The 27,926-nt window shown below is 41.0% G+C and overlaps 3 protein-coding genes across 4 annotated transcripts in view; 2 read left to right on the forward strand and 1 right to left on the reverse strand.

Moving 5' to 3' along the window:
• LOC134496728 (cullin-9-like) overlaps positions 1-27,926 on the reverse strand; it is a 505,703-nt gene that overhangs the window by 154,052 nt on the left and 323,725 nt on the right. The window lies entirely within an intron of this gene.
• KLHDC3 (kelch domain containing 3) overlaps positions 1-27,926 on the forward strand; it is a 358,937-nt gene that overhangs the window by 79,097 nt on the left and 251,914 nt on the right. The window lies entirely within an intron of this gene.
• LOC134506553 (neuronal PAS domain-containing protein 4-like) lies at positions 1,740-27,904 on the forward strand. Its single transcript, XM_063317187.1, has 8 exons — positions 1,740-1,849; positions 9,523-9,689; positions 16,308-16,468; positions 16,899-17,004; positions 20,879-21,131; positions 23,719-23,828; positions 25,151-25,289; positions 26,941-27,904. Exons 1-8 carry the CDS (start codon positions 1,740-1,742, stop codon positions 27,902-27,904), a joined length of 2,010 nt encoding a protein of 669 aa, XP_063173257.1.

Consider the following 27,926-nt stretch of genomic DNA (forward strand, 5'->3'; position numbering starts at 1 on the left):
TTGATAATTTGGTCTTGATATAGGGAAATTAAACGAAGAGGAAACAGTATATTCAATTTGAATCAGTTATATAAGATACATAAATCCCCCTCCTGACTTATGGTTCTGAGTCAGATGAGTATATTTAACTAATAGTTTGGAGAGCATCTGTCCATCACAATGTATGATTTACCATCTATATTCTCCATGACTACAAATCTTTTCCCACTCGAACTGCTCTAATTCTGCCTCATACCTCTTTCAATGTTCATCACACTAACAAAAGGTTTCTCTGTGTTGAGGGGGACCTAGGAGAAGCACACTAACCATGGCCTCTCCCCCTGTGTTGCCCTAGACATAGAGGTCAACCCAGTGTCCTGGAGAATCTGCGATCTGTAGGGATGGCGCCTCGCCTTCCTGGAAATTGTCATCTTTAGTTCTGGATGGGGCCGCACTGCCCCAGACAGACTCAGTGCGTAATCTGGGGGTTCTCCTAGACTCACAACTCCTGCTCGAAGAGCAGGTGGCAGTTGTGGCCAGGAGGGCCTTTGCGCAACTTCGGGTTGTGCGCCAGTTACACCCATTCCTGGAACAGGAAGACCTCCGAACAGTCACTCACACCCTGGTCATCTCCCATATAGACTACTGCAATGCACTCTGCATGGGGCTACCCTTGAAGAGTATCCGGAAGCTTCAGCTGGTGCAGAACGCAGCCGCACGGGCCATTTTTGGTGCCCCTAGGTTGGCACATATATCACCTTTGCTTCGCGAGCTGCACTGGGTGCCAGTTTGCTTCCGGGTCCAATTCAAGGTGTTGGTTATCACCTTTACAGCCCTACATGGCATAGGGCCAGGTTACCTGAGGGACCATCTCATCCCCATTACATTGGCCCGCCCCACCCGATCATCCAGAGAGGGCATGGATAAGAGAATTTCATCTGGCAGGGTCCAGGAAACGCACCTTCTCTGCAGTGGCCCCCGCCCTTTGGAACATCTTGCCCCTGGAGGTGAGGCAGGCCCCTTCACTCCTGACCTTCCGGAAGGCCCTGAAGACTTGGTTCTGCCGTCTCGCCTGGGGTGGGGAAGCGGGTAACCATTCTTGGGGGTGGCTTGCATCCTAGAGGCCCTCCCACCAACTTGGAATTTTATACCTCTTGGATTTTATATTCATTTATTGCATTTTATAATAATTGTAATGGGTCTGGTTTTATGAGATTTCAACATTTCTGATTGGAGATTGGTTTTATTGTAAACCGCCCAGAGTCCCTCTTTTGGGGGAGATGGGCAGTAATTAAATTTGAATAATAAATAAATAAATTCTCCATTTGAATCAGGATCCTAGAAAATTGGGGTCTTCGGCACATTGGAAGTTCTTCACTCCTCTGCATGTGCTTAGCAAAGCAGTGGGCAAGGGTGGGCAGCTACCACCTGTCCTGCTCTTCTTAAACTTGGGTCTACTGTTGCTGATTTTCCAAATGTCGGGGGGGTGGAACAGCTTTTTATCCTCTTCCCAGAATGGCTTGATGGATAATCTTTGTTAACTGGGCACCATCTAGATGTGTTGGACTACAGTTGCAATTCTCCCTAGCTAGTGGTCATACCAGTGGATAGGTGAGAGGAGGATTCCAGGTTAGGGGAGGTTGGGCATTTGACTGCATACAGAATTTGAAATATTATTCCAGCCTTGAAGAATGTGGCTCCCTCTTGGACAGTCTGATCACTCTCATTTGTTTCAATAATTTCTGTCCTTTTGCAGAACTATGACCATCTTGTGTGAAAACTGCAGCAAGCCAGTCAGAAGGCGAGAACGCCAGGTCTCTGCTCCTATATCTGTCTCCAGGAGGAAGCTCTGTACCCCAAGGCCTTTCAGGTCAGAGAGATGATCTTGCTGTCCTTTCTTCCTACTCTGGTTTAGAAGAGGGGAAAGTTGTTGGTTGCAGGATCCCCAGCAGTGTCCAATTACTGTGCTTTGGACACAATGGAGTCAGTATGACCACAATGAATCTGGAGCTATTACAATGTACTGTTTCCAAGGGCTATGGTTTGCAATGGTTCCGTAGTCTGTCAATCCAAAACAGAGCCATTGTGTTGCTAAGTGGATAGTTAAAACATCTCCATTGTTTCGGGTACCAGTTTACCCACAGAACCATCATTTTCATTTATATCTTAAAATCATCTTCAGACACCCTACTCTTCAATGTTTTCATTACTCCTCTTAATTAGAGGAGGCTGTCTTTTTCAATCATGGGAACAGCCTTTGTAAAATATTCCCCAATGCTATCCTTTTGCCAAGATCACCAGCCACTCTGGGTTTGTGGAGCTTGAGGTCCATCACATCTGGAGGGCACAAAGCAGTTGTTCCATTACCCTACCTCTGACTTCAATTTTTTTTTACCTCTTTTTTGGAGTCTGTGTGTTTTCACAGTTAAGTGAATATATTTCCACTTACCTAGATTTTTTTCCCTTAATAATTCCATTAAGAGTAGCATCTCCATTTAAAAAAAAACCTGTTTCATTTTTTCGTGCTATAAGTTTTATTTATTTTTTTCCATACTTGCCATTACTTTTGGCATATATGATATCATATCCTTTAAAAACATTTTTATCATCATGTATTGTAAATTACCCAAAGAATTTTCTTATCAGGGAACATTCAAATGCCATAAAATACTGACTATGTGCCATCAACTTGATGTCAGCTCTTTGTGACTACATAGATGGCCATTTCTTAGGATGAGTCATAAATTATATATAAGTTAAAATATATTTTAAATCAGCTTGTTAAATGCAATTATCTGAATCATCCTTGCTTTTGGAGAACCATGAACTTCCAATGTTGCAGAATTAATGCAGGCAAAGTATTGCTATCGGGAAAATTAGCATGCACACCACCTGGAGATGCTTCAGTAATTTTCATTAAGCCTAGTCAGGTTCCTAGATGGTCAGCAACTTCTTTAAATAACTAAAAAAAATTAGGGCTTTAAAGATCAACCTGAGTTCTGTAAAATGAACATTAGCAGCCTGTGCAACTGATGGACAAGTATGAGACCAGAATTACTGGACTCTGAAGTGGTACCATTCTGTACCAACTGTAATTTCTGGGCTCTTTTTGAAGGGCGTTTCCTTGCTGAGAACATTGTTATAATCTAATTTAGACTACAGAAATAGACATACATCCCAAGATAGCAAACACTGGCTTAAAACAGGCATTCGGATCTCTGTGAGGAAAACAGGGAAATTCCACTGCTAAGATGAAGACAAAGAATACTTCATCAATCCTGCATGTATCACATGAAGTTAAACTGTTTTTTCCTATTTGATCTAATATTTTGTTCTATGGGGATGTGTGGAAATATAATAACTTAATCAATTAGCCAAGCGGCTGAGGTGCAGCCCTGGCAGTGAGTCCCACTAAATGCAGTAGGACTTACTTCAAAGTAAACCTGCATAGGATTGTGCTAGAAGCGTCTCTTCTTTCCAAACCAGCACCCTGTTGTTGCTAGGATTACTTCAGTGGCCAGATTTTTATGCCCACTGAGTAAACACTGCTCATAACAGCTTTATAGGATTAGCACAGCTGTTCCAGAGTGCCTGCAAATCAATTGCTTCCTCTTCTGAGACAAGGAGGCAGGCTGAGCACTGAATGCCAGAAGCAGAGCAGAGACTCAGTTATACCTGGTTCTGTCACCTCACCTGGGGCAGGAAGTAATCACACCTGGAGATGGTTAGCACCCTAAAATGGCCCCTTTAGATACACATGAATGATATTCCAACTATTATCGTCATCTGGATTTCATATTGTATTTATGCTTAATATTATATTTATATTTATTTATGGTATTTTAATGCTTTTATCTTTGTTGTAAACCACCTGGAGTCCCCCCTTCGGGGGGAGATGGACGGTGGCTAAATTTAATAAATAAAAAATAAATACCAATCAAAGTGGTATTTGTAGCTCAGGGTTGAACTGTGGAGTCCTTGGTGCTCTCTGAGCCTTGTTGTTTTCTTGCAGACGTTTCATTGCCAGACTAGGCAACATCTTCAGTGCGAACTTCGCACTGAAGATGTTGCCTAGTCTGGCAATGAAACGTCTGCAAGAAAACAACAAGGCTCAGAGAGCACCAAGGACGCCACAAAAAATAAATGAAATAATGGCTTCCGCCCTTAGCAAGCCAGGCCTGCCACTGGCAGAGGGACATCAGCAGGCCGAGGTTGGCTTGGGGTTGCTAACTGATGACTACATGTGATGCCAAATGTTTGTAGGGCTGGCCTGAAGCTGTGAGTTTGTCTGCCTACAGATAGGTAGATTCACTGCGTATTAATGAAACATTTCAGATCGATCTGTATGGTTAGCCTAACAAGATCTCTCCAGTTGGTTCAAGAACTGGCAGGATAACTAACTTTTGGATATGGTTCTGTGGCAAAGAGGCTGTTCAGAGCTGATGCTGACCTTCTTGAAAAGGCATACTTAAACAGCTGTGACCAAAAAGAGGGTTGTGCCATATAGAAATATATTTAAATATAGGAAGCTTTGAGTGCTTTTTAAGAAGAAAAGTTAGATCAGACTAATTTAAACAGTCAGAGAAGCTACACAATAGTCTGTTTCTAGTTCATCCCCAGTTCCCATCAAGCCAGGATAGCTAAGAGCACTGTAACATGAAGAGGGTCTTGGGACCCACAGGAATGGAACTGGGAGAATGCAGTTGCCCTATAAGCTGTGGGTTGCCATGGGAAAAGGTTATGGTCTGAAATAGGTAGTGCGGAGGCAAACATGGGACTGGTCAGACCTCTAGTGACTACTAGAGGGAATATCCTCAGGGTAGAAAGTTGACTGGCCAATCAGAATTCTGAGTTTTGGTTATTATCCTCATCAAAAATTATTTTTAAAGCACCTCAAATACATGAAGTTCTGGATATCCATGAAGGAGCAGAGGCACCTGCCTGCAGGCTTGTGACAACAATAATTTGCAGCCTGATCCATACCCCAGCAAGGACTTGGATTAACTTAGTGGTGCACAATCAGCACTTTGCCTTAAATACAGCTGGATTTAGGCTCCCCACATTTTTTATTTAATTTAAAAAACTGGCTGGAAAGCTGAGGTGACTGTGCCTTACAAGTTCTTTGCCTCCAATCCCTTGTGCAAATTAATGGCTGCATGATGGTTGTCATGGGAACATTACCTACAATGGTGTGTTGCATACTAAGTTTCCACACTGTATGGTCCGTATTGGGCAACACCAAATCCTCTCAAATCAGTCTGCTCCTTTTCTTCTTTCCCAGACTCTCTGCTGCTGTTGTTCCTTTATTGATCACCATTTTCTAAGGTCTTTTTAGAGTTCCCTTACAAAGAGAAATTGCAAAATACTGAAGCAGAGAAAGTCATGAAATAAAAAACATTGGCTTTCTGAAAACCCAGTGCTAGCTTACACCTGGAGGAAAGCTGTTTCCTCAACTGAATTGAGGATGACCAGATTTTTATTTATTTTGTATGGCATAGCAAAATACAGCATTATTTCATAAAAGTTTACAGGACAATATATAAAATGTGTATAAAATATAAAACATTGGGACAGTAGATTATTTTAAAAACACGCGATATGAATAATGAGTAAAATTATGAATAGAATTAAGTTATGTATGAGCAGTTACTAGAGTGGCTAAGCCTATGGCTGAATATCTAGATCCTGACCAGATAACAATAGAGATAGACAGACAGGCCTCCTATGCTTTTAGTCTTCATATACAGTAGATGAAAGTTAGGGAGCAGATGATGCCCTTTTTCTCAGCCCTGTGTGAAAGCTGCACACAATTGTCCTGGTCAGGGGCTCCTTTATGTCTAGTTCCCTCTTTGTCATACTCATTTCACACCAACTGCCATTCTGCAGTTCCAGCTTGACCAGTTTTCCAGCTATTAGATGAAGTAGAGCAAATGACATTGCCAAGAGAATCCTATAGTACCCATTGCCTTGATTCCTAATTTGCCAAAACCTCAATAACACCAGGCAAATTGCCTGGCTTCATATATCACACTAAGCCAAAAAAATATTTTTTATTGTAGCTTACTGTATGACAAGCATGCTCTGGCAACATTTTGAGGTTTTTTTTCCTATGTTCCCTTAATGCTGCACTTTAGCTTCCCCTCCCCACAAAATTAGATCAACCCACAAGCTGCTGGCTTACTGCAAGCTATTAAAAACAGAGCTATTTTGAAGAGCCTCTGAGATATGAATTAATGCCAACAGTTTATAGATCTGTTTGTGTAAGGGTTGATTTACTTGACTTTTTGTTTTTGTTTTATTTTGTGTTTTATTGCATATTGATGGATGTATTGTAAACCTCTGAGGATATTTCTGTTTGCAGCAGGTATAAATCCAATAATAAATAAATACTGCCTTCATGTCAGACCCAGCCTGAGTGAGACAGCCCTGTGTCATTCTTTGGTGTGCTGCTCTTAAAGTAGTATTCCCCCCACCCCGCTTACTCTGTCATTTCTTGAGGACAGCCTGAAGATGTGCAAATCTGCTAGCCTTTGTCAGTCATTAGCTTGGAATGAAGTCGGATGACTACAGCAAGAAACCAAAGCAGCAGAGGTGGGATAGGGATCAGCAGTGGGGACAGAAAATTTCATGCTGATACTGTTTTCCACAGACTCAAGGATGGGAGGAAAGCAATTCAAACCCTTTAATTCCCTTCTTCCGCTGGACTCATCTTCATCTGCTCTTCCCCACATCCAGGCTGGAACCCAGAAAGACTGAATGACTTGTTAGCTGTGTTCACATGACATGCTGAACCATAACTCAGGCAAGCCCATTTAGCCTGACCCGCTATGCTTTTGGAACTCAGCCTGTGGGGTTAACGCATGATCCAATGCACAAACCCTGACAACTGGGCAAATTGAGTAAATTGTGTTAACTATGGAGTATGTCATGCAAGCGCAGTCAATAAGAATCATACGGGGAGAACTTTGCCAAAGCATCCACTGCAGCAGCTGCTTGGGGAAGAGGAGATATGAGTCCACGCATCATGCTAAGTTATGTGCTTTCTTTGGTGTTGGCTTATTGTGTTTATGAATCCAGCTAACAATAGTGCATTTAGCCTATTAGGGCTAAATAAGCCCCAAATGACACATGAACCCCATCTGTAACTCAAGAATTTAAGAGCCTTGCTAGCTTTGATTAAAAGCTTGCATAGACTAAAAACCTGCCTGTCCTGTTTCCCGCAACAGCCCTCTGGATGGGAAGTAATAGGGCGACAAAGGCTGGATGAACAACTCAGGAGGGCCTAAATGATCTAGATGCTAATGCTGGAGCTGTGGCAAGGATTCTTTGGTGAGAAAGATGAGTGGCGGTTAGCTCTGGCTGAGCTGGCGTGCTCTGTCCCCTCACTGAACTGAAACCTTGTCCCAGGAAAATGTGCAGCTACTTTAAGGAGTTGCTCCTAGGCGCTGTGTTTGCACTGCCTTGTGTTCTGAAGCCCCTTGTGAACAGCCCTAATAAACATCACAACTGATGCCCACTGATGAAATCCTTTTTTCATGAATTTATCAAATCCCTTTTTATACCCATAGTGACCACAACTACATCTTGCAGCAGCAAATCCCATACTACTTCATTTTGTCTGCTCAGACTTTCTCTCCGCTTCATTGGAGGACTTCATGGAAACCAGTCACTGGGCAGGATCTGCACTGCTAGTCCTCAAGATCTCCTCAGATCATGGGATACCCCTCTGTATTAAAAGGGGCTTGCCAGTGAACACTAAACTTCACTGACATTTTGTGAGCTCACTAGAAATGCTTAATCAGGACACAGGGCAATTTACAGGCAAAGAAGGTCAGTCTCAAAGAATAGATGTCTTATTACCATACAGAAGTGAAGTACTGAAGAAAGCTTTGAAAGCTCTGTGCTGAACCTGCTGCAATTTGATACATGTTTACTTTAGAGTAAGCCCTATATAATGTAAGGGGAGCTATTTCTGAGTAAAACATGCACTAGATTCTGCTGTTAGGATATCGGTAAGGAAGACTTTCACACTTTTAAGTGAACAGAATATTTCTTTTAAAAAAACCTTTTCATCAGTTACAGGATAGGAGAGTTATAATTAACATTCTGGTTTCATTTGTGAAAGCTGAATGACTTGCTCAAGGCCATGCAGCAAGCTGATCACAGCTAAGTTGTATTGAGGGTTCTCAGACTAAGGAACATTTCAAATGTTAGTGAGTCCCTTGAGGACGCTGTTGAAAAGCTCTTGTATGTGGCAGTTACTGCACAGAGGATACAATCGTTAAAAGCTGTTTCCTACCTGAGTAGGTCTAATCATGGGTAAGGCTTCATACTACCCGGGAACAGAAACACATGCTAATGGCATAGCCAATCTCTGAAACGGCTTGGTCCCAAATGTTTCAGAATGATGGTTGCCATTGTTTCATTGGCCATCCAGGCTGGGGCTAATGGGCCTTGGCTATAGAGAGAGAGCTGCTGGCATCCTCCAACATTTTGATCCTGGGTCCCCATTCTACATTTTGCATACCCTAACCTTTTCCTCAGCTAGTGCTGGCCATCTATTTGACAGATACCTATGAACATTCTTAGCATGCCTGATTCTGCTCTGATTTATAGCTTGACTGTGATTAAATTAACTGAGGTAAGTTAATTTCAAGTATTACTTCCAGGCTACCCTTATCATTAGGTACAATGATACAGACACAAGTGGCTGATGATAGCAACCAAGGAATAGTATGTGCCGTGTGACCTGCCTTCTACTACATAATCCAGCCTGCTGTTTCCTAAGGCAGTGGATTTTGTTTGCTTGTTCAGATTGAAATGCTAGGAAACTGAACACATGGGAAGGTTGCAAATGGGCGAGGGAGGGCAAATAAAAGCCTTGCCTGGTCAAAATAAACATAGACATTCCTCTTGAAAGCTCTTCCCAGCTCATGAAGACTTGGGTGTGCATGTACACATAGGCTCTCCTCTTTTCCCATTACCTTTCCAGTCTCTTTTTGATGATTCAACTCACCCAGCTGGAAAAAAAAATGGAACAAGGTGTCACTGAAAGATGACAACATAGTCTTGAGGTGGGAAAGATGCTTTTGGAATTTTCCCCCTTAATTCCCACAGAAAAATATGGTCATGTGAAAGCTATTTTGCCATGTAAATTGCCATTCATAAGATTAGTGAATCATCATGTCACTGCAAAGGGGAAACCCATAGTGAAGAATGGAATAATGTCCAAAATAAATAAATGTGCTTCTTACCTTGGAACTCTGCACAAGACTGTAATGTGAAAACCGCAGAGGCTGACTATGTGTAAATCAGACTCTCTAATCCAGTGTTTGTCAACCTCAGCAACTTTAAGATGTGTGGACTTCTGCATGTGCAAGCTAGCATGTGGAATTCTGGGAATTGAAGTCCACACATCTTAAAGTTGCTGAGGTTGACAAACATTGCTCTAATCTACCGGCAGTATCAAGAAACATATTTTGAAGGGGTAGAAATAAGAGAGGAACGGATGTGTAGCTGGCTCATACCTTTGTACTCTTGCAGATCAACAAAAGGTGCCTCCAAGGCTCGTCGGGATCAGATCAATGTTGAGCTGCAGACTCTTCGCTCTCTCCTGCCTATCTCAGAGCAAGAGAAGGAACAACTTTCATATCTCCACACCATGGCTCTGGTCTGCTTCCACATACGAGAAACTCAAGTTTTTCCTTCTGGTAAAAAACCAAGTCTCTTGCTCTAACTTTTCTAATGAATGTCAGCTTTAGCCATAATCAAATCATATTTCCCTAAGCATCAAGTGACCTTTGTATAAAAGCTGGATCAACTGCAGGAAGAAACACAAATATTCAATATGGATCATACACCATATTATATTCTACAGTTTTTCACATATATTGAGATGTGACCAGCTGCCGCAGAAGCAGTTTACCAGCCTGTACTCAGAAACATAGCTAAGATTGTGAAGGGTTCATGTGTTGATTTTGTTTGGGGTAGGGGAAGAGTAGTAGTGACTATCTGTGTGAATGCACTTCAGAAATTACAGGTAAGTAAAGAAGTCTTTACTGTTCCTGAAAATAGGAAGTGGTGAGTCATCACTTCCCTTCAAGCCATGACTATTACCATGTGACATCCTCCCAGTTCTGCTTGCTGAAAATTTGAATCCATCCCATCTCCTGCAGAACTTAGATCTGTATTTGAAAATTTCCACCCACAGACATGGAAAACAAGGGAAATGCTGAGAGATTTGTAGTCAAATGCACTGCTGACCAATCCAGGTTTGCTTCATATGTACCTTGTAGGTTCCCTAAGATGTATGTGGTTTGTTTTCTCTTGGATTCACACAATGTGTGAATCCAGCCATTGTGTTTATAAACCACAGTTTATGATTTAGCATTATATATAAATCATCATGGCTTATTTAGCCAACCTTAGTTAAAGCATACTATGATTTAGTGTAATATCCATTCCCAATATTTAGAGCAACTGGGGAGGATATTGCTATGACTGCAAGATGCCACAGCCAGGGGACAACTGTTCATCCTATACCTCCAGAGGAAAGGATACAAACAGTTTCCTCTGGAGCTTCCCAAGCCCCATGGCATCTCTCTATAGGCCCTGCTTAGATGAGCACAGTCCTTGCATATGGAAAGTACCTAAGACACTTAACTCCTTTTCACTTCTGTTGCCAGGACAGGTGTCCTTCCACTTTTGGGGTGTGTGGGGTTTGTTTGTTTTTTTTGGTATCTAAATGCAAGAATATGCATTTATCCCTCTTGAACTTTATCTAAGCCCTGTCAAAATCAGGCCGATTCTTGATTCTACCATCTCTTGTAGTTCTCCTAGATCACCAATTTGATAAGCATTTGATTCATAATTCACACCATGTCTTTGATCATTCTGCCCCCAAATGCCTGTAAGTCTGCAGGTTACTTCAGAATGTCTAATTTTTCCTGTCTAGAACAGATTGCCCCAAGGATAGTAACAGCTGTGACCAATCTACAGCACAGTCATTTGACTCCTATCTTATTAGCCATTCTGGGAGTGCAGCCTGATCCAAAGAGAGCCCAGAGTACTGTGCCTGCATTAGATGTCCTGGGATCTAATTACTCAGATGGGATCAATAGGGATCAACATCTATCTACGCTAGCTAAGCTAACATCCCTTTTTATCTTTTGATTCCTTATGATTTACTGTCATTTTATCATAACTGATAACTGAAGCAACCTGCAGTTGTTTTGGGCTGAGAGGATTTGTATTTCTACTGTATTGTGAATCAAATCCCCTCCCTTTATACTTTGTCACTGCTATATAACAATACAATTCATCTGGACATTATGGAAACCTTAGTAGTGGCATCTGCCCGGAGGGGGAGAGAGCGGGTGTCCCCGCTGACAGGATGGTGGACACTGTATCACGACCTAAGCTCTCCTTTGCATGCATGACACCAACATACCATCTTGTCTGTTTTTACTCTGTACCTCCTCTGCCCTTCTATGGACACTTCTGTCCTCTAAATCTGTTGGTGGAGGGATCTGCACCTATCTGTGGGGTTTTCCTCACAACATGTGAGGTTAACTTCAACAATTGTTGTAGCATTGATTTTATTGTAAGCTGCCCAGAGTCCCTCTTTTGGGGGAGATGGGTGGTAATAAAATTTTAATAATAATAATAATAATAATAATAATAATTTGCTTCATTCCAGAGGGTAACCTTAGGATTGGATGTTTATGACTGTGGGGAGGATCAGCCTGCAGCCTCTGGGTTGCATGCATGTCCTCCCGAGTCTTCTGCAATTCTCTGAGGCCCCATTCCACACCTCACAATGCTTCACTGAGTTTTGGTGGCCCAGTTTACTCCCTGAAGTCAGCCTGTAACAAACAGACTACATAGCATTTCAGCCTGAAAGTAGGAAATGAAAGAGGGAGAGATTTTTTAATGATGATCATCATCATCTCATCCCTCTTTTGGGGGAGATGGGTGGTAATTAAATTTGAATAATAAATAAATAAATAAATCTCCACTTTTACAACATAGCTCCACCTACTTTTACATCTGAATGCAGGTTTTGGCTGCAAAACCAAATGAAGTGCAACCTTCGGTGAGTAACACGGTTCCCTACCTCACTACTTTCCTTTGGAGGGTTTAAAACTCTTCCTGTATATTTTTCAGGCCAGCATTTGCTATTCCAAAGAGATGAACATTTGTAGTGTTTTCATCATTATTTTTTATTTTTTTAAGCCCGCCATTCAAAGATTACATGTACATCTACTGATTATAGGTTTGCACTTGCGATTTTAATATACATGTGTGTATATACAGTATGTATGTATGATCAGGAAATGAAAGTAGAGAAAAGAGTTTCTGTATGCTCCCATCCTTCAAATAATGGAGCTCCAGTCTGATCCCCATGTCTCACCAATGGCTGGTGCTGTTTAAAAAAAACTTCAGTGCATTCCAAACATAGATCTACATTGTGTCTAATTTGCACCCTTATTTGTGCTTAAGGGAAGCATAGAACAGGCCATAAAGAGCAGCCATGCTATATGCAACAGCTGGCTTTATCAACTCCTACATATTTTCCATCATGCTCTTGCCTCCCCAAAGGTGTCTTTTACCTGCAGACCTCTTCCTGTTTTCCCTTTTATTTTAATTTTTTTTCTTTTGAGGATCAGAGCATAAACTAGCATGCCCTTGATTGCATTTTGAATTCTTCTGGTATCTATATTTTTGCAATACCTTTAGATAACAAGGGAAAGTGAAAGACACAGTGACCTTCATATTCTGTCATAATTACTGTATGTTCAGAGATGGACAGATTCTGTTTTGCTCAGTGCATTTCCTGAAATATGTTTCTTTCCAATCTATAATATGAGGAAAGAGCTCATTTGGCAGAAACAAGCCAGACTTACATCAGTTTCACTACAACTGATCCTGTGGGAGAGAAATTCACTGTTACAGTCTCAATGAGTAAGACTGATTAAGTAGCAGGCTGGGAAGGAGGCTTGAGATACAGTTTAATGGACTAAATGCCACTCTACATGCTACATTTGTACTCTACACTCCAACTATGTTTGCAGCTGTTAAAAAAAAGTGGCTATGAAACAATAATGTTCTGCCATCATTACAGTTTTTCAATGGGAATTTATACACCAGAAGAATGTCTTGATGGCCAGGGATGGAGTGGGAGATACACTTTTGTTGCTTTCTTTGTGGAGTGGGAACAAGGGGACTTTAATTACTCCTAGAACTGCTGTAGCTCAGGATCCAAAGCACTGGCTCAATGACCAACTTGAGGAAGCCCTTGTGATGTTCCCTGCCTATTCTCAGTGTTCCATGCTTGGCAGGAATGTAGATATTTAGGCAATTGACTTCAAACACTTGGAGGGATTAGGGAGTTGAAATTATGCTCTGTGGACATCTCTGAGTTATTTTCAGCTTGCTTATTTTAAAGCAGTCCCACCTACTGGTAGATAAGCCTAACCAAATACAAAAGAGATTTATTCTGAGTAAACTGTAAACTTTTCTGCATACAGAACCTGCAATACATTTGGAGAGCACCACATTAGGGAAAGCTGATCGATAGGAATCAAAGGTTTTGGAATGGCATTCATCTGTTGTTCCAAAGGCTCAAGATAAGTGACTAGGATGTCAAGGAAGGAGAATGACTTTCTTTGAAAGGCTTGCACTTAGTTTAAACCAGTGTTTCTCAACCTCAGCAACTTTAAGATGTGTGGCCTTCAACTCCCAGAATTTCCCCTTAAACAAAGCAGAAGGGAGAAAGCAGCAAGGTGGACTTGAGGAAAGATAGCAATTATTCTTTCACAGGATTTCTACAACATTCTTTATTCTACAACATTATTCTTTATTCTTTATTTCTATTTATAGTATTTTTTACTGTATTTTACTTTTTGTATTATTGTGATGGTTTTAATCGATTGTTGTAAACCGCCCAGAGGCCTCCGACCGGAGATGATGGGCAGGGATAAATTAAATAGATAGATAGATAAATAAATAAATAAACATGCTAAGCTAAAATGCAATTAGTTAATTTATGGTGCAATGTGGTGGTACAAGATCAGGCAATTGGCTTAATTCAGTAAGCTGTAGTTCAGTTGACCATGAATAAGTGATAGGTGTCATGAGTACTGATGGTGAGCAGGAGGGAGTCCCTATCCAGGGGGGAAACACATGCGTAGTACTGAGGAGTTAAGCAGCCATTCAGAGAGACACAGATCAGACCCGCCTTAACTTCTGGGGTTTATCTGTCTGGGTTTTTCCCACACTTCTTCAGTTTGTTAGGATTTTCTGTCTAATGTAGCAGTAATAAAACACTAGAGACCTATTCCTTGTCTCAGTGTGGTTCCTGACTGTTAGGACAATAGGTGAACATTTGCCTTGCATTCCAACTAACTTAAAGACAGTGTCTTCCTAATACTTCTTCCAAGATCCTTCCATAAAGCCTTTTTGATAAAATCCACACCAAATCTCCTACTAACTCTGTATTATAAACCTGAAGAAATACTTATCTTGGTCAACCCAATTTTCTCCCTTTGCAATGATTCCTATTCTGCATAATGAGGCTTAAGAGGAAGACCCTATTTTCCAAATTGCAAGCACTATTAAAGAAATGTCAGCTTTGAATCTTTTTTCCAAGTACAGCTGAACAACTTCGAAGGTTTCCAGACTCACCTCTGCCATCCTGCACTGACTCTCAATGTATGGAAAATTATGATGGGATAAGTCTGGATGGATCTGTCGATGAAGATTCTCAGTCATCCAGGTGGAATTCTCTGTAGGTTGAGTCATGGCAACTGGATTTCTTTCTTTTTGGTTGAAACGTTTCGCTGCTTCTCCAAGCAGCTTCTTCAGACTGAAGAAGCTGCTTGGACAAGCAGCAAAACGTTTCAACCAAAAAGAAAGAAATCCAGTTGCCATGATTCAACCTACAGAGTCTGAACGGATCTGTTTCCCATTTCATTTTTAGATAAGACACATTAATTGTATCTTTATTTAGGGTAGCCCTACTCTTCACAAAACAGTGTGATTCTCTGGGCTGCTATATCTGGGATGCAAAAATCCCCCAAGCCACTAGCTGGCAGCAAAGAACCAGTGTCTTTGCATCTCTTTGGTGCCATTTAGTGGGCATACCAATGTTTGCAGTTCAGATATGACAGCCCTAGCAGATGCCTGCTTTTACATGCATTTTCTTCCAAAAGCAGATAAAGTATGAATGATCCAGCTACACATTTTAATGTCCACGTACACACAATGGGGAACCTATGTACAAACAGAATCCCAAGTATATTATCAAGACTTCAGGCCTGAAGTAATTTCAGATACGGGGGGGCTCTTGACATCTGCCCCAAGAACTTGCCCCCCACCTGATATGGTGGCCCCTTCCTTAAGTTCCACTATCATGTGAGCAAATACTTTCTGTTAAACAAGGAAACTTTTGTACTAACATGGAGCTCTGCTACAAAGAGACCAGAGAGGAACTGTGCAGAAATTAAAGTGGCAGAAAACAATGACAGTTTTCTGGGTTCCTGCATTGGGCACAAGAGCTCAGGGAGAATCACCAGGCCAGAGGCCTCCGCAAGGGGCTCAAGGGAGGCAAATGACAAAATGAACATTGTGCCACTGCAATGCAAGTTCTGCCCATTTGTAGTGCCATGTCACACACATCTTTGAAAGGGGAGGGATATATGATGCTTGTTTTGTCATTTTGAAAAAAGCATCAGATCCTGCAGATGCTTATACACCAGGCCTAGATGGCTATTGCTGGTGTTTGGAGTTGGTAAAAAGCCCAGCCTTGAGCCCTCCTCACTTTCAGCTGGTTTGCAACTGCCTGCTGAGGCCACCATTTCTCTACTGTATGCTTTCTGGCTGGAGGCTCCATAGCAGTTATGTTGCTGTGTAAATGCAGACTAAACTATAAAGTCATTTGTTTGCTTTTGACTCAGTTTAATATGTAAAACTATTCAGTTTGGTATGTAAATCTATTCATTGCTTTTTAATCAGCCACAGTCAACTGGGACTGCAGATCACAGTAACTAATAAATCCAGGTTTATAAATTACAATGCCTGGGTTCATACAACATGCTAGGCCAAAGCAAACCATCTTATGGCCTAGTTTACTGTAGTGTGAACTCAAAATGCCCTACTCAACAAACCACAATTAGTAAATCATGGTTTTGTATGATGTGTGAACCCTACTCTTTTTAAAGTAGGCTACTGACACAAAGATAGGCAGGAAATCACTGCTTTGTTCAAGGTACAGTTTTATCCGAGGATGCCAGCAGAACCCATCATGTACCACTCTCTTGTTTTCTCAGGCTCACATCAAATGACACCCAAGGAACCACCTTTTGCTGCTGCTGCTGCTGCAGATCCAGAACTGGTGCATTCGCTCTCAGGGTTCATTCTAGCTCTCACCGCAAAGGGCAAACTGGCCTATATCTCTGAGAATGTACTGCATTTCCTTGGGTTTTCTGTGGTAAGCACCAAAATTACAGAGGATGAGGCACCCCAATAGGCCTTGTACTCTGCATGGACTTCAGCGATTAGACTTGGCAGGAATATAATGGAAGTTTCCATTCTGCTGCTAGTCCATGCAGTGTAATAGTAGTTTAAGAATGAACGTAAGATCCTTTCTAGCCCAGCTGCTCAATATTCTTTTAAACACGAACAGGTTGGTTTTCTGCCTGCAAACTATGTTCACCATTGTTAGCAACCATGAAACGTTAGAGTACCATTTGCTTACAAACCCTGAAGCTTTTGTTGGAACCCTGTAGGACCCAAATATCTTTCTAAAATTGCCTAACTTCCAGGTCCACATTTGCAGAATGAAACAGCACTCATTCCTAACCTATTCCTAGGGCTAAAGATCATTGCAAATAAGATGTTTTATCATATATTTTTCCCAGGTAGAACTCCTAGCACAAGGCAACTCCGTCTTCGACCTCCTGAACAGCACAGCCAGCCGGATCATGCAAGAGCAGCTCTGCTTTGCCCATCAGCATCCAGGCACTGGTGAGGACAAGAAAGGGTTGGAAAAAGGTCTTTCCGGCTAGTGGGGTAACTGATCCTTTTTCCAAGATAGCAAGTTTTTCCACATTACTGAGTTAAAGTGCTCTCCATCATCTCTTCAGCTGGCAAAAAACAATGCTGGCGTAAAATTTGCTGCCCATTGCCAATCTGTATGCTGCTTCTGCTGCATCAATTCTGAGTCTCAATTTGCATGTTACACTAATAATATGGTCTGTATAATTTTGGCTTAGCCCCGGAGTTCCCAAACTGTGGGTGTTGGCAGGGCCGCAACTAGGATCTGTGTCACCTGGGGCAAACATGGACTCTGCACCCATTTTGGCAGCCCCCGAGCACTCGTTTTGGCGCCCCACCAGTGTGGCGCCTGAGGCACATGCCCCCCCTAGTTGCGGCCCTGGGTGTTTGAACCTTTCCAGGGGGTTGCAAGCAGCTTAAGGATGAGCTACTAACTCACACTGACCTTTGCTCCCTTCTGTGCTTTTGCAAGACAATTGTAGGCCTGCCCAGAGTAAGTGGAAATACGTTTTGATAGTTCTCCTGCCTCGCCTGTAGAGGCAAAGCTGGAATGCTGTTAAAGCTTACTCCGAGCATCACTCTTTGTTTGCCAGCACAAGCCAACAGTGGGCAGTTGTGGTACCAAAAAATTTAAGAATACTGTATGTGTTATCAGGTTTCAAATATAATTATTAACCTGTCCAACTTTAATCCCAGAGAAATCAATAGTTTTATCTGTGGTGGGGACAGGGCTGGCTCTAGGCTAAGGCTGAGTAGGCACTTTTGGCCAAGGGTGCCAAAACCAATACCACCTGTCCTTCTGAATCATTCTAAAAATGCAACTCTTTGCATTGCTGGGAGGTGCCACCATCAGCTGATATAGTCCAGGAGCGCCATATACCCTTGAGCCAGCACTGGGTTGGGATGCAAGTTTGTTTGTTTCTTTATTTATTTATCAAATTTCTCTGCCGCCCATCTCGTACACAGTGACTCTGGGCAGCTTACAGATAATAAATAGCAGTCAGTAAAAACAATACGATATAAAATCAGTACCATATAAATATACTTAAATAGCAATAAAAATATGAAAATACCAGATATAAAATGAAATTCAAGGTGGAAATCAGATTTTGTACTTGGCACAATCACCATACCAGCCACCCCCAAGAATGGCTATTCCCCCTCCCATCCCAAGTGAGGTGGCATAGCCATGTTTTCACTCCCTTCTGGAAGGCTGGAAGAGTGGGGGCTTGTCTTACTTCCGGGGGTAAGCTGTTCCACAGGGCAGGTGCCACAGCAGAAAAGGCCCTCCTCCTGGACCCTGCCGATTGGCAGTCCCTCATGGACAGGGTCCGTAGCATGCCCTCTCTACCTGACCGGGTGAGACAGGTCAATGTGATGGGGGTGAGGCAGTTCCTCAGGTAACCTGGACCCATGCCATGTAGGGCTTTAAAGGTGATAACCAACACCTTGAATTGGACCCAGAAGTAAACTGGTATCCAATGCAGCTCACACAGCAATGGTGTTATATGTGCCCTCCTTGGGGCCACCAAGACTGCCTGCGCAGCCACATTCTGGGCCAGCTGCAGCTTCCAGATACTCTTCAAGGGTAGCCCCATGTAGAGCGCATTACAGTAGTCTATGTATTATAAGTAGTCTCCTTATCATATTAGGAGGTTGTGATACCACAAAATTTGAGAACCCCTGGCTTAGTGTATTGTATGAGTCCAACCAAGTGAGCTTTATTCAATCAACTGGCTAAACAAACTGTATCCTTAACTTTGGTTTGAAGATGCCTCATTAACTATTCCTTAAGGACACATCTATTGGATGCAGCTTCCTCTCCTCCCCAGCCCACAGCAGAATACAGCTATCTTGAGTTTTTCTGATGTGATATGGAAATAATCTTTTCTACCTTCTGTGGTAGAATGTGTCAATGAAGGGGGAGGTGATGTGATGGACTACAGTAATGTAGCTGGTTCTCAGGAAGGAAGGAGCACATTCCAAGGAGGGGGGCGAGATAAGAGAAAACACAGTCCAGAGTTGGAATGTGGGAAGACTAAGAGATTCAGCCTAGCCACGTCCTACAGCCGTCCAGGTTATTTCCCCTTAGGTTGGGTAGAGTAGCTTTAGTCTGGCAAGATTCTGCCTATATGGTGTAATAAGTTTGGCTGGAGTGATTGTTTTATTTATTTATTTATTTATTTATTTATTTATTTATTTGATTGATTGATTGATTGATTGATTGATTGATTGATTGATTTCTATAGCCGCCCATCTCAGCGATTGTTGTTCTTGGGCTGGGCCTGACATCTTCTCCCAACACCAGTGTTGCTTTATGCATGATTAATGTTACCTCTGCAGTGATCAGGGTGATGAAGAGGCAGGGATTGGAATCTGCCCAGTTCCTTTTGACTGCTTTTGGCTGCTGTGGACACACCCACTTCTCTCCCATTCACTCCATGGCCATTTTGGTTTGTGCTGCTAGAAGACATGACATGACATGACATCAGGAGCAACAGCATCAAGATTGCTTGAGAAAGTGGTAGACCAGAACCGCTCTAGAGCCAACTCCCTATCTGTTGGGCATTTACAGATCTAGTGAATGGGTTGCACCAGAAGCTGTACTTGTATTAAAAGGTACTGACAGATGGCTAAACATGCCATTCTAGCCATCTATCAAAACTGGCCTCCTCAGCCCCAGCCCTGTTAGGTGAGCAAAATGGTGGATATTTTTCCTAGAGGCTGAGAAAACTTCTGATGGTTATACCTTAATGTTTCTACAATAAACTATTATTCCTGGTGTGTAAATCCAGTCTACACGTAATCATAGGTGGCTGCAGGAGGAGCAGATATTTAAATGAGGTTGTGGTCTTGTGCAAAGGAAGAGGAGAAATCTGCTCAATTTTATCTATTCTTGGTATTCTCCCACTCAGAAACTGTACTTCCCTATTTTTGTTTTACCTGTAGCAGTGTTTCTCAACCTTGCAAAGCTGGCTGGGGAATTCTGGGAGTTGAAGTCCACACATCTTCAAGTTGCCAAGGTTGAGAAACACTGACCTATAGAGAAAAATATATGGGTATCAGCATTCCAGTATGTTTTAGAAAGGGGAGATTTCAACTGCTGGGCAATAAGAAAACATCTTAAATGTTTTTACAATGTATTATGTTATATACAAGCAATAATATAAAAAGCAAAATCTTAAAAAGACCCTGTAAATATCTTGCAGTATTTTTCCCCTTAAGTTACTACTATAGTTCAAAAAATGTTAATCCTTGGCTTCATTTTTTTGCTTCCTTAAAAAAAGTTATGCTAATTTGCAGCATAATCTCATCCAGAGTCATATACTGTATATGAGATGGGTGGTTGTATAAATTTGAATAATAAAATAAATAAATAATCTAAAATCACAAAAGCTTGAAGCGACACCCTTCTGTAATTATTTTTTCTAATCTAGGCCAACAATCTGAATGCACCATTTTCCTTGGAAAAATGTGTAATAGGTACAGTATTAAGAGGTTGGGCCAGCAACCAGAATAATAAAGACTAGGTAAAATGAGATGCATAGAATTAGAGTAAATTTGAACGCTAATTAGAAAAAATATCATAACCTGCTCTTGCGCTCCTTAAGCAGCTTGATGTTTAGAAATGTTGTCAGCCATGAAAGTGAGAGAAAAGGTTCAGTTCATACATTATGCTAAGTTGTGACTTGTTTATTGAATAGTCTATGATTGAGTTCACACAACACATTAAACCAAAACTAAACAGATCACATTACAGTTTACATAATTACACTTTATCCTGCACTGCAAATTTCAATCTGACTTTAAGGTGCAAGTATTCTTCTCTTTTTTACTACTGCAGAAATTGAGTTCATCACTGAAATGTGTACCTCAAGAGCCTTTCGGGTTAAGTATGGAAGGAACCGTCCAATAGTCATACGGGGCAGATTTCTCCCGCTTGACACACAGTTGACTTCCACCTCTCCTGTGTTGACTTTTGTTGCTTTCTGTGCTCCCGTCCCTCATGTGTTTGAAGAAGGGGACAATACTTCCCAGAACTCCACTTTCCAGACCCAGCATACATTGGATATGAAGATTGCTGAGATGACTGAAAAGTAAGGAAAAAAATTTTTTCCTGTATCTTCCTGGAGATGATGTGGATAAAATGAGCAAATGACCAGAAGAGGGAAATCTGCCCTATGTTTTAACTTGCATTCATTTAGCAGGTAAAGTTTTTTGTAGCATGAAGACCTGGTAATACACGATCACAAATTGTTAAATGTTGTCATGCACTGCCTACTGCTGAGTAAAGCACAGACACTGGTTCAGTTGAAGCAGGTTCTGTTTTATTCATCACGTAGTGTCAGTTGTAGAAAAAAGCTGAGAGTGACAGGAGCGCGCCGGTGCGGGGTTTAAATACCCCGCGCCGGTCAGCGCCCCCTCACTCAGGGTTACGTCATCCCCCCTTTGTCCAACATGCTGTCTTGCTGGTAGGTGAGGGGTTGCGAGGCCCCGCTGGTGCTCCGGGATCGCCCATCATCGGTTTCCTTATTCATCCGGTGATTGCTGTCAGCTGGGTGATCTCCGTTGCGCTAGTGCTAACAGCTTGGGTGTGCCTCGCGATCCGCTTAGCCTTTGTCTCTTCTTCTTCCTTCTTTGTGAGCTGATGGCTGCTTATCTTGAGCCCCTTCCCCTGCTTCCTCGTTATTGTCATGTGTGCCATTGCGCTGATGTCTTCAGCTCAACGGCACTCATGACAAATGTGGACTTCCAGTGAAGACACTGGCAGCTTGAGCTGGTTTTTTCCGCTGTCTGCGGACTGACCTATCAAAGTGGCTTTTTTTCTTGGGCTCAGGCAGGCTTCCTTGGAGCCCAAAAGCATTCTCCGGATTAAGGAGAACCCTATGTGTTCTCCGGATGGCTGGTCACAGTCAGAAGACCGCAAAATGGCATTTCACGATTGACTGGTAAGTGATCAGCTGGGAAGCGGGACCATCTTCTTCCCATGCTGCTCTGAAGCTAAAACAGATCTTAAAGCTGCCCACCCATTAGCACTATGTTTGTTTTGTTTGAATTTTACCAAAGAGAGGCTTTCTACAACAAAGAAATGCGGAATCTCTTGGTGACTCTCATTATTTTTGGAAATTATTAACTTGGTAATTTGGCTTTTTGTATATAATTTGTTAAATTGAGATTTAAAGAATTTTATTTTTTTATTTTTTTTAAATTAAACTGATTTTTGAGGAATATAAAACTTTCTCTTCACTGAATCTGCAGATTGGAGTTCTGATCTATTTGGTTTCATTTTCCTATGGGAATTCTGTTTGTTATTACTTTTTATTTTCCTGATTGGTTACACCAGAGATAAAAAGGCTGGAGTGTGTTCAGTTACAGCATCAATGACTTTACCTTCCTGAGGCACTAGAGGGCGCCATAATCTATCTAACTGTTAAGAAATATGGAGGAAATTAATTTGATATTTAAAGATCTCTACAATGCTGTTATTCAAGTCCTGGAGCATTTCTCAGAATTTGTGGAGTCCAGATTGTCACAAGAATTGGGAGAAACTGATAAGGCTCAAAACTACCTTAAGAGTAAAGTGGTTTCTCCAAAGAAAAAGATGAAAATTGATGACTTATGTTTAAATAGTCGAAGGAAAACTGAGTTGTCGAAAGTTGAAGACAGGAAGATTGTGTTGCCACCACACCATGATCAAGAAAGAGAATTAAATTCTAGAGGCTGGAAGATTTTGGACCAATATTTGGGCTTTTTAAAGCAGGTTGTAGAATTTGAAATTGACAAGAAGAAAGCTCTGTACATAATACTGAGATATGTAAATACCTTGATTTACTTTGAAGTGGGATAATTGTATAAATGTGTTTATCGGGACATTTCTTAAAGGTTTGGATAAATGGTTATGCTGTTTTGAAAATTCCTACATTTTTGGTAAATGCTTAGGTTATTGTTTAGATGTGGTTATCAGGATGGTTTTTTAAGGGTTTAGATAAATGTTTATGGTGTTTGGATAATTCTTATGTTTTTGGTTAATGTTAGTTTAGTTGGCAGATGGGAGCAAGTTATAGTGAAGAAGGATAGTGTTGGCTACTATATTAAGTTCCAAATTATGTTTGAAGGGTTTTATGTTTTTCTTTAATTAGGAGGGTAAATTTGTTTTAGAAGGGAATGTAATAATGAGAATTTAAATGCTTTATAGAAATAATGTTTATTATAATATGAATTGGAGTAAGAGATTGATATTGATTTATGTATATCTTTGTTATAGAAAGTTGGAAGTCACTTTGTAGTAGTTTGTTTTGTCTTTTTTCACACCTTTTTAGTTCTGTTTCTGTTTCTTTGTAGGCTTCTTTGTTTCAATCTTTTCAGTTTTTATGTATATTTTGAAAATGCTTTAATAAAGTTTTCTAAAAAAACAAATTGTTAAATGCATAGAAGCAAGGCTAAATACAGTAAAAAGTTGGCAATTCTATTCTGAATAATAGCTTTTCTAACAATAAATATACATACAATGCTTATCTATCATAATTGCCCATTTCACAACAGAAGTATCACAAGGATATTATTTATTAAATCAATGTTTCTCAACCTTGGCAATTTGAAGATGTGTGGACTCCCAGAATTCCCCAGCCAGCCATGAGAAACACTGTATTAAATTATTTGATATGTGTTCTTTTCCCAATTCAGTGTTATTTACCACCTTGGTTATAAGAAAGAAGAATTAGTCGGTCAGTCTTGGTATTCTCTCCTGCATCCTGAAGATACTGGAAGGGGTGCAGAGATGCACAGAAACCTGAGTGAGTACTGCATCTGGAATGGACTACTACAGTATCTTTCATTGGAGTCTGGCGAAGGACCGAGTGCACATTTAATTTGTAACCCACCCAGAAATTTCTGCTATATCATAAGTCTTTCCAATGAGCAGCTTATAGGAGTTCTTTTCACATGGGCCATTACAAATCCCATTATTCCTAATCATTCATCATATTATCTGAAGACAGTAGAAACTGTCGTTCAATAACATATTCTTTCTTAATATTGAAACTATTGGAAAAGGTCCCTTTATTCTCTTCATTACATTTTTCAACCACCTAGAAAACACATCTGTTACAAATAAATAGTCACAATCTTGGTGGATACAAATTAAAAGCATGTGTATGAGACCAATAAAATAGTAGTAATGTAACAGGTCATATAAAAACAGAATAAAGCCAGCGGTGCAATAGTACATAATAAAACCAGCAAACTTTCTCCATCAGGCATCTTCAAGTATATTGGACTCCCATCATATATAGCCAGGATGGTCAGCCATATAGTCAAGGATTTTGGGTAGTTTTAATTCAACCTCCACATTCTGAAGGATTGCTTTAGGCCAGTGTTTCTCAACCTTGGCATCTTTAAGATGTGTGGACTTAAATTCCCAGAATTCAGCTCCCAGAAGCCTGGCTGAGGAATTCTGGGAGCTGAAGTCCACACATCTTAAAGTTGCCAAGGTTGAGAAACACTCCTTTAGTCTCTACCCTCAAACTGTCCCTTTCATAATTGTTAGGTTTGTAAATGTCTGGTTGCTGCTTCCATCTCTGCCATGTCTCTCTAGTGTAAGTGTTAAGTCCTTCACAACATTTCTACATTCTGCTCAGCATTTGGGGTGATAGTGATATGATCTACATGTTAAATTACATTAGTAACCTTATTAACATGGATTGGGATATAACAAAATGATAATTCCTGATACAAATTACAAGTCATGCTGTCCAAATAATCTTATGCATAAATCAACCTCAGTGCATTTATATGTGGACTTTCTATGACTGGCTTGCTTTGCTGAGTTGTTATAATGATTTCGGGGAAAAAATGAACTTAGAGAAAGGAATATCTCAATGCTATGTATCATCACTGCAGTCATACCAAATTCCAACCCAAGTGTGATTTGGAAGTGTTAGCAGACATGCATTTAGGATCTATAGTTAAGTCAATAAACACCTTTTGAAATCTTTGTGAATATAGAAAAATGGAAGATTTCACTTAATCTAGGCTCCTTTGTTCTTGTTATTCAGGTTCACCTTGCTACATTTAGACTGCTTATCTGGGAATTCATTTCTCATGTTTACAGTTTCAGTGCAGAGTTCTGGGAAACACGATCAGCATGTAATCATACGTTTACGCTGCAAGGACCTGAGCTGGATCTGGGTGCAAATCACTGCAGTGAGGGAGAATGGAAAAGGAAAGCTGATCACTTGCATAAATCACATCCTCAGGTAAAAACACTGACAACTTAAGTAATGTTTGAGGGTATTTCCAGACTAGGACTGAGTTCACATGTCATGCTAAACCATAATGTGGTTTGTTTCATTTGTGGTTTGAATGTTGTATAACATTCAAACACATGTGCCATGTGGACTACTGTTAGATGTTTAGCGTGAAATGACTATACTGCATTCCCTATTTCTGGGGCCTTTGCATCATATTATCCAATCATTGTCATCCTCTGTATCCCCCATGGTTTGTTGAATAAACCACAACTGACTAGTTTCACACATTTGTGTAAAGTCTTAAACCATGATTTACAAAGCAATAGCTGGCTTCACTAAGCTATAATCACAAACCACATTATGGCTTAGCAAGATGTAGAGACCTAGGCACCATTTGTAATTCATGGTTTTGTGTTTAGCATAAAGTTTGAATCTGTCACTTCAACAAACTACAGAGGTCCAGGATGACAATATTTGAATGACAAGGTGATATACTTCTAAATTCCCCACTAGAGCATTTGCTCCTTTCCTGATCCTTTTCATTTTCAGGTCTGCTGGAAGAAGGCAGCTGGCATGAAAGGGATGGGAGGTAAGAAGGAATGGATGAAATAAGCTATGGCTCTGTTGAGGAAAGTAAAAACATTTATGATTTCTGGTCTGCAATCAGAAATGACTACTTAGTGGCATCCAATCTAACACAGAAATGCATGCTACCACAAATGCCATTATTAGCTGTGTGGAACATTTTTACAATGGAAAGGTTGGATAAAATAACTTGAAGTAATTTTCTCAAGTGTCTGTGAAAGCAAGATAAATGCTATCTAAGTCAAAGAGAAGCACATTAAGCAGCTCTGTCTACAGAAGTTCTCCAAATCATACTCTATATTGAAACTAGCACCAAAAAAGTCATTTTTATCTATGGCGCCATTGCCCATATTAATTAACTGAAAAAAATGAGGTAGACACTAGGGGAAAATGCATATAAATTATGCAGGAAAACCTTAAAGTCTCCTTTGAATCCAGATAGGATCTGTGATGACTTCATGGACACATATACAGAGTTCCCAGTGTAGCTTACAACCGTGCAATTTCATGGTGGTTTCCCATCTAAGTATTAACCAAATCCAACCCTCTTTAGTTTTCTAAGATCAGTCAGATTCTGCTAGGTGGCATACAAACTAGGGCATGGCCAGCCATCAGAACGCTTTCTAAGGTAGATTAGGCTTTCTCAGCCTGATGTTCTTCAAGCAGGCTTGAACTACAATTTCTAGAACTCCCAGTTAATTGTCCCTACACAATTATAATTGCTGAAGGAACTGTCAAATCAGATCAAAATCTTCTCTGCAAGTGATGCTTGAATTTAATTTTCAAGCTCCTCTATGTTTCTCCTGACACATTTCTTATGTTTCCAATCTGAATTAGCTTAAGTCTTACATTGGTTTTACAAATGGCTTCTTTTACTCCCTGCACTGCATTAATAATGTCCATAATGGTATTTGGGGCATCTGCTGTGAAAATGCCCTGAAGCTTGTAGTTCACTGTTTTCTTATATATGATAAATAAAAGCTACATTTAGCTTGACTGCCAAGGCCTGTGACTCTGTTTGTGTGATTCCCAGTGATTGCTCTACTCCATGGAACTGTTTATATTTTCACAGGGACAAAGAAGCTCTCTATATCCAGAACCAAGACCTCTCACCCAGAGTTGTTTCTCCAGCTTCCACAAAACAAAGCTATTGTTCTGGAAAAAGACTGCAGCAGTTGAAGCCAAATGAAGTCAACGTTTTCCTCCAAGAGGCAGGGGCAGCCAGGGAAGGGGCACGTGAATATTCCCCTTCTCAACTTCCAGGGGCTTCTAATATAAAAATGCTTCCTGCTCCTCTTCAGCCTCCATTTCCAATCAGTATGACTGTCCCTAGCATGAAGACTGAATCTGTCAGCCTGCGATTGTCTCAAGAAACCCAATTTCCCTTTTTCCCTCCTGAAGGGCACACAAATCTCTCCTGCCCAGAAAGAGAGGGTAGGATGACCTCTTTCAGCCCTGGTGGTTTCTGCTCCCCAGAAGACACATTATCTTCCCACAGCAGCTTTTCTGTGGACTCTTCTCCTTTACTTGAAGAAAGGCCATCTACAGGATTGTTCCCAACAACGAACGTGAGCCCTGATTCAGATAGATGGACTATCAGTATGCTGGCTGATCAAATCCACTCCCTGGCTGAAATCTTCTCTCAATACACAAAGCAAAGATCTCAGGAATCTCTTGGCATTCACTGGCCTGGGCATCCTGCTGAGGCTGTCCCTCTAGTGGCAAGACAGGATTTGGGGGCTAATGGAGCCACTGACTTTTCAGAAGAAATCTCTGTAGATGAAGGAATCATCACCAGTATTTTAAACAACTTCCTAGATCATGATGTCCAGAACCAAGCCACTTTTGAACAGAGACTACCAGGCCATTTTCACATATCAAATACCCAGTTGCAGCTTTCTATGTACCAGACTCCCCTACCAGAAGCAACTCCTTTGCCTTTCCCTGTATCATCTGATTCCTATCTGTCTGATTCCCAGTGGGATGGAAAATTCCATAACATGTATCAGCAAGGTACAGCTCCCCTTTTATCATAGTAGTACCATTTGAAATCAATAC

The sequence above is a fragment of the Candoia aspera genome, chromosome 1 (genome assembly GCF_035149785.1).
Source record: "Candoia aspera isolate rCanAsp1 chromosome 1, rCanAsp1.hap2, whole genome shotgun sequence".
Taxonomy (NCBI): Eukaryota; Metazoa; Chordata; class Lepidosauria; order Squamata; family Boidae; genus Candoia; species Candoia aspera.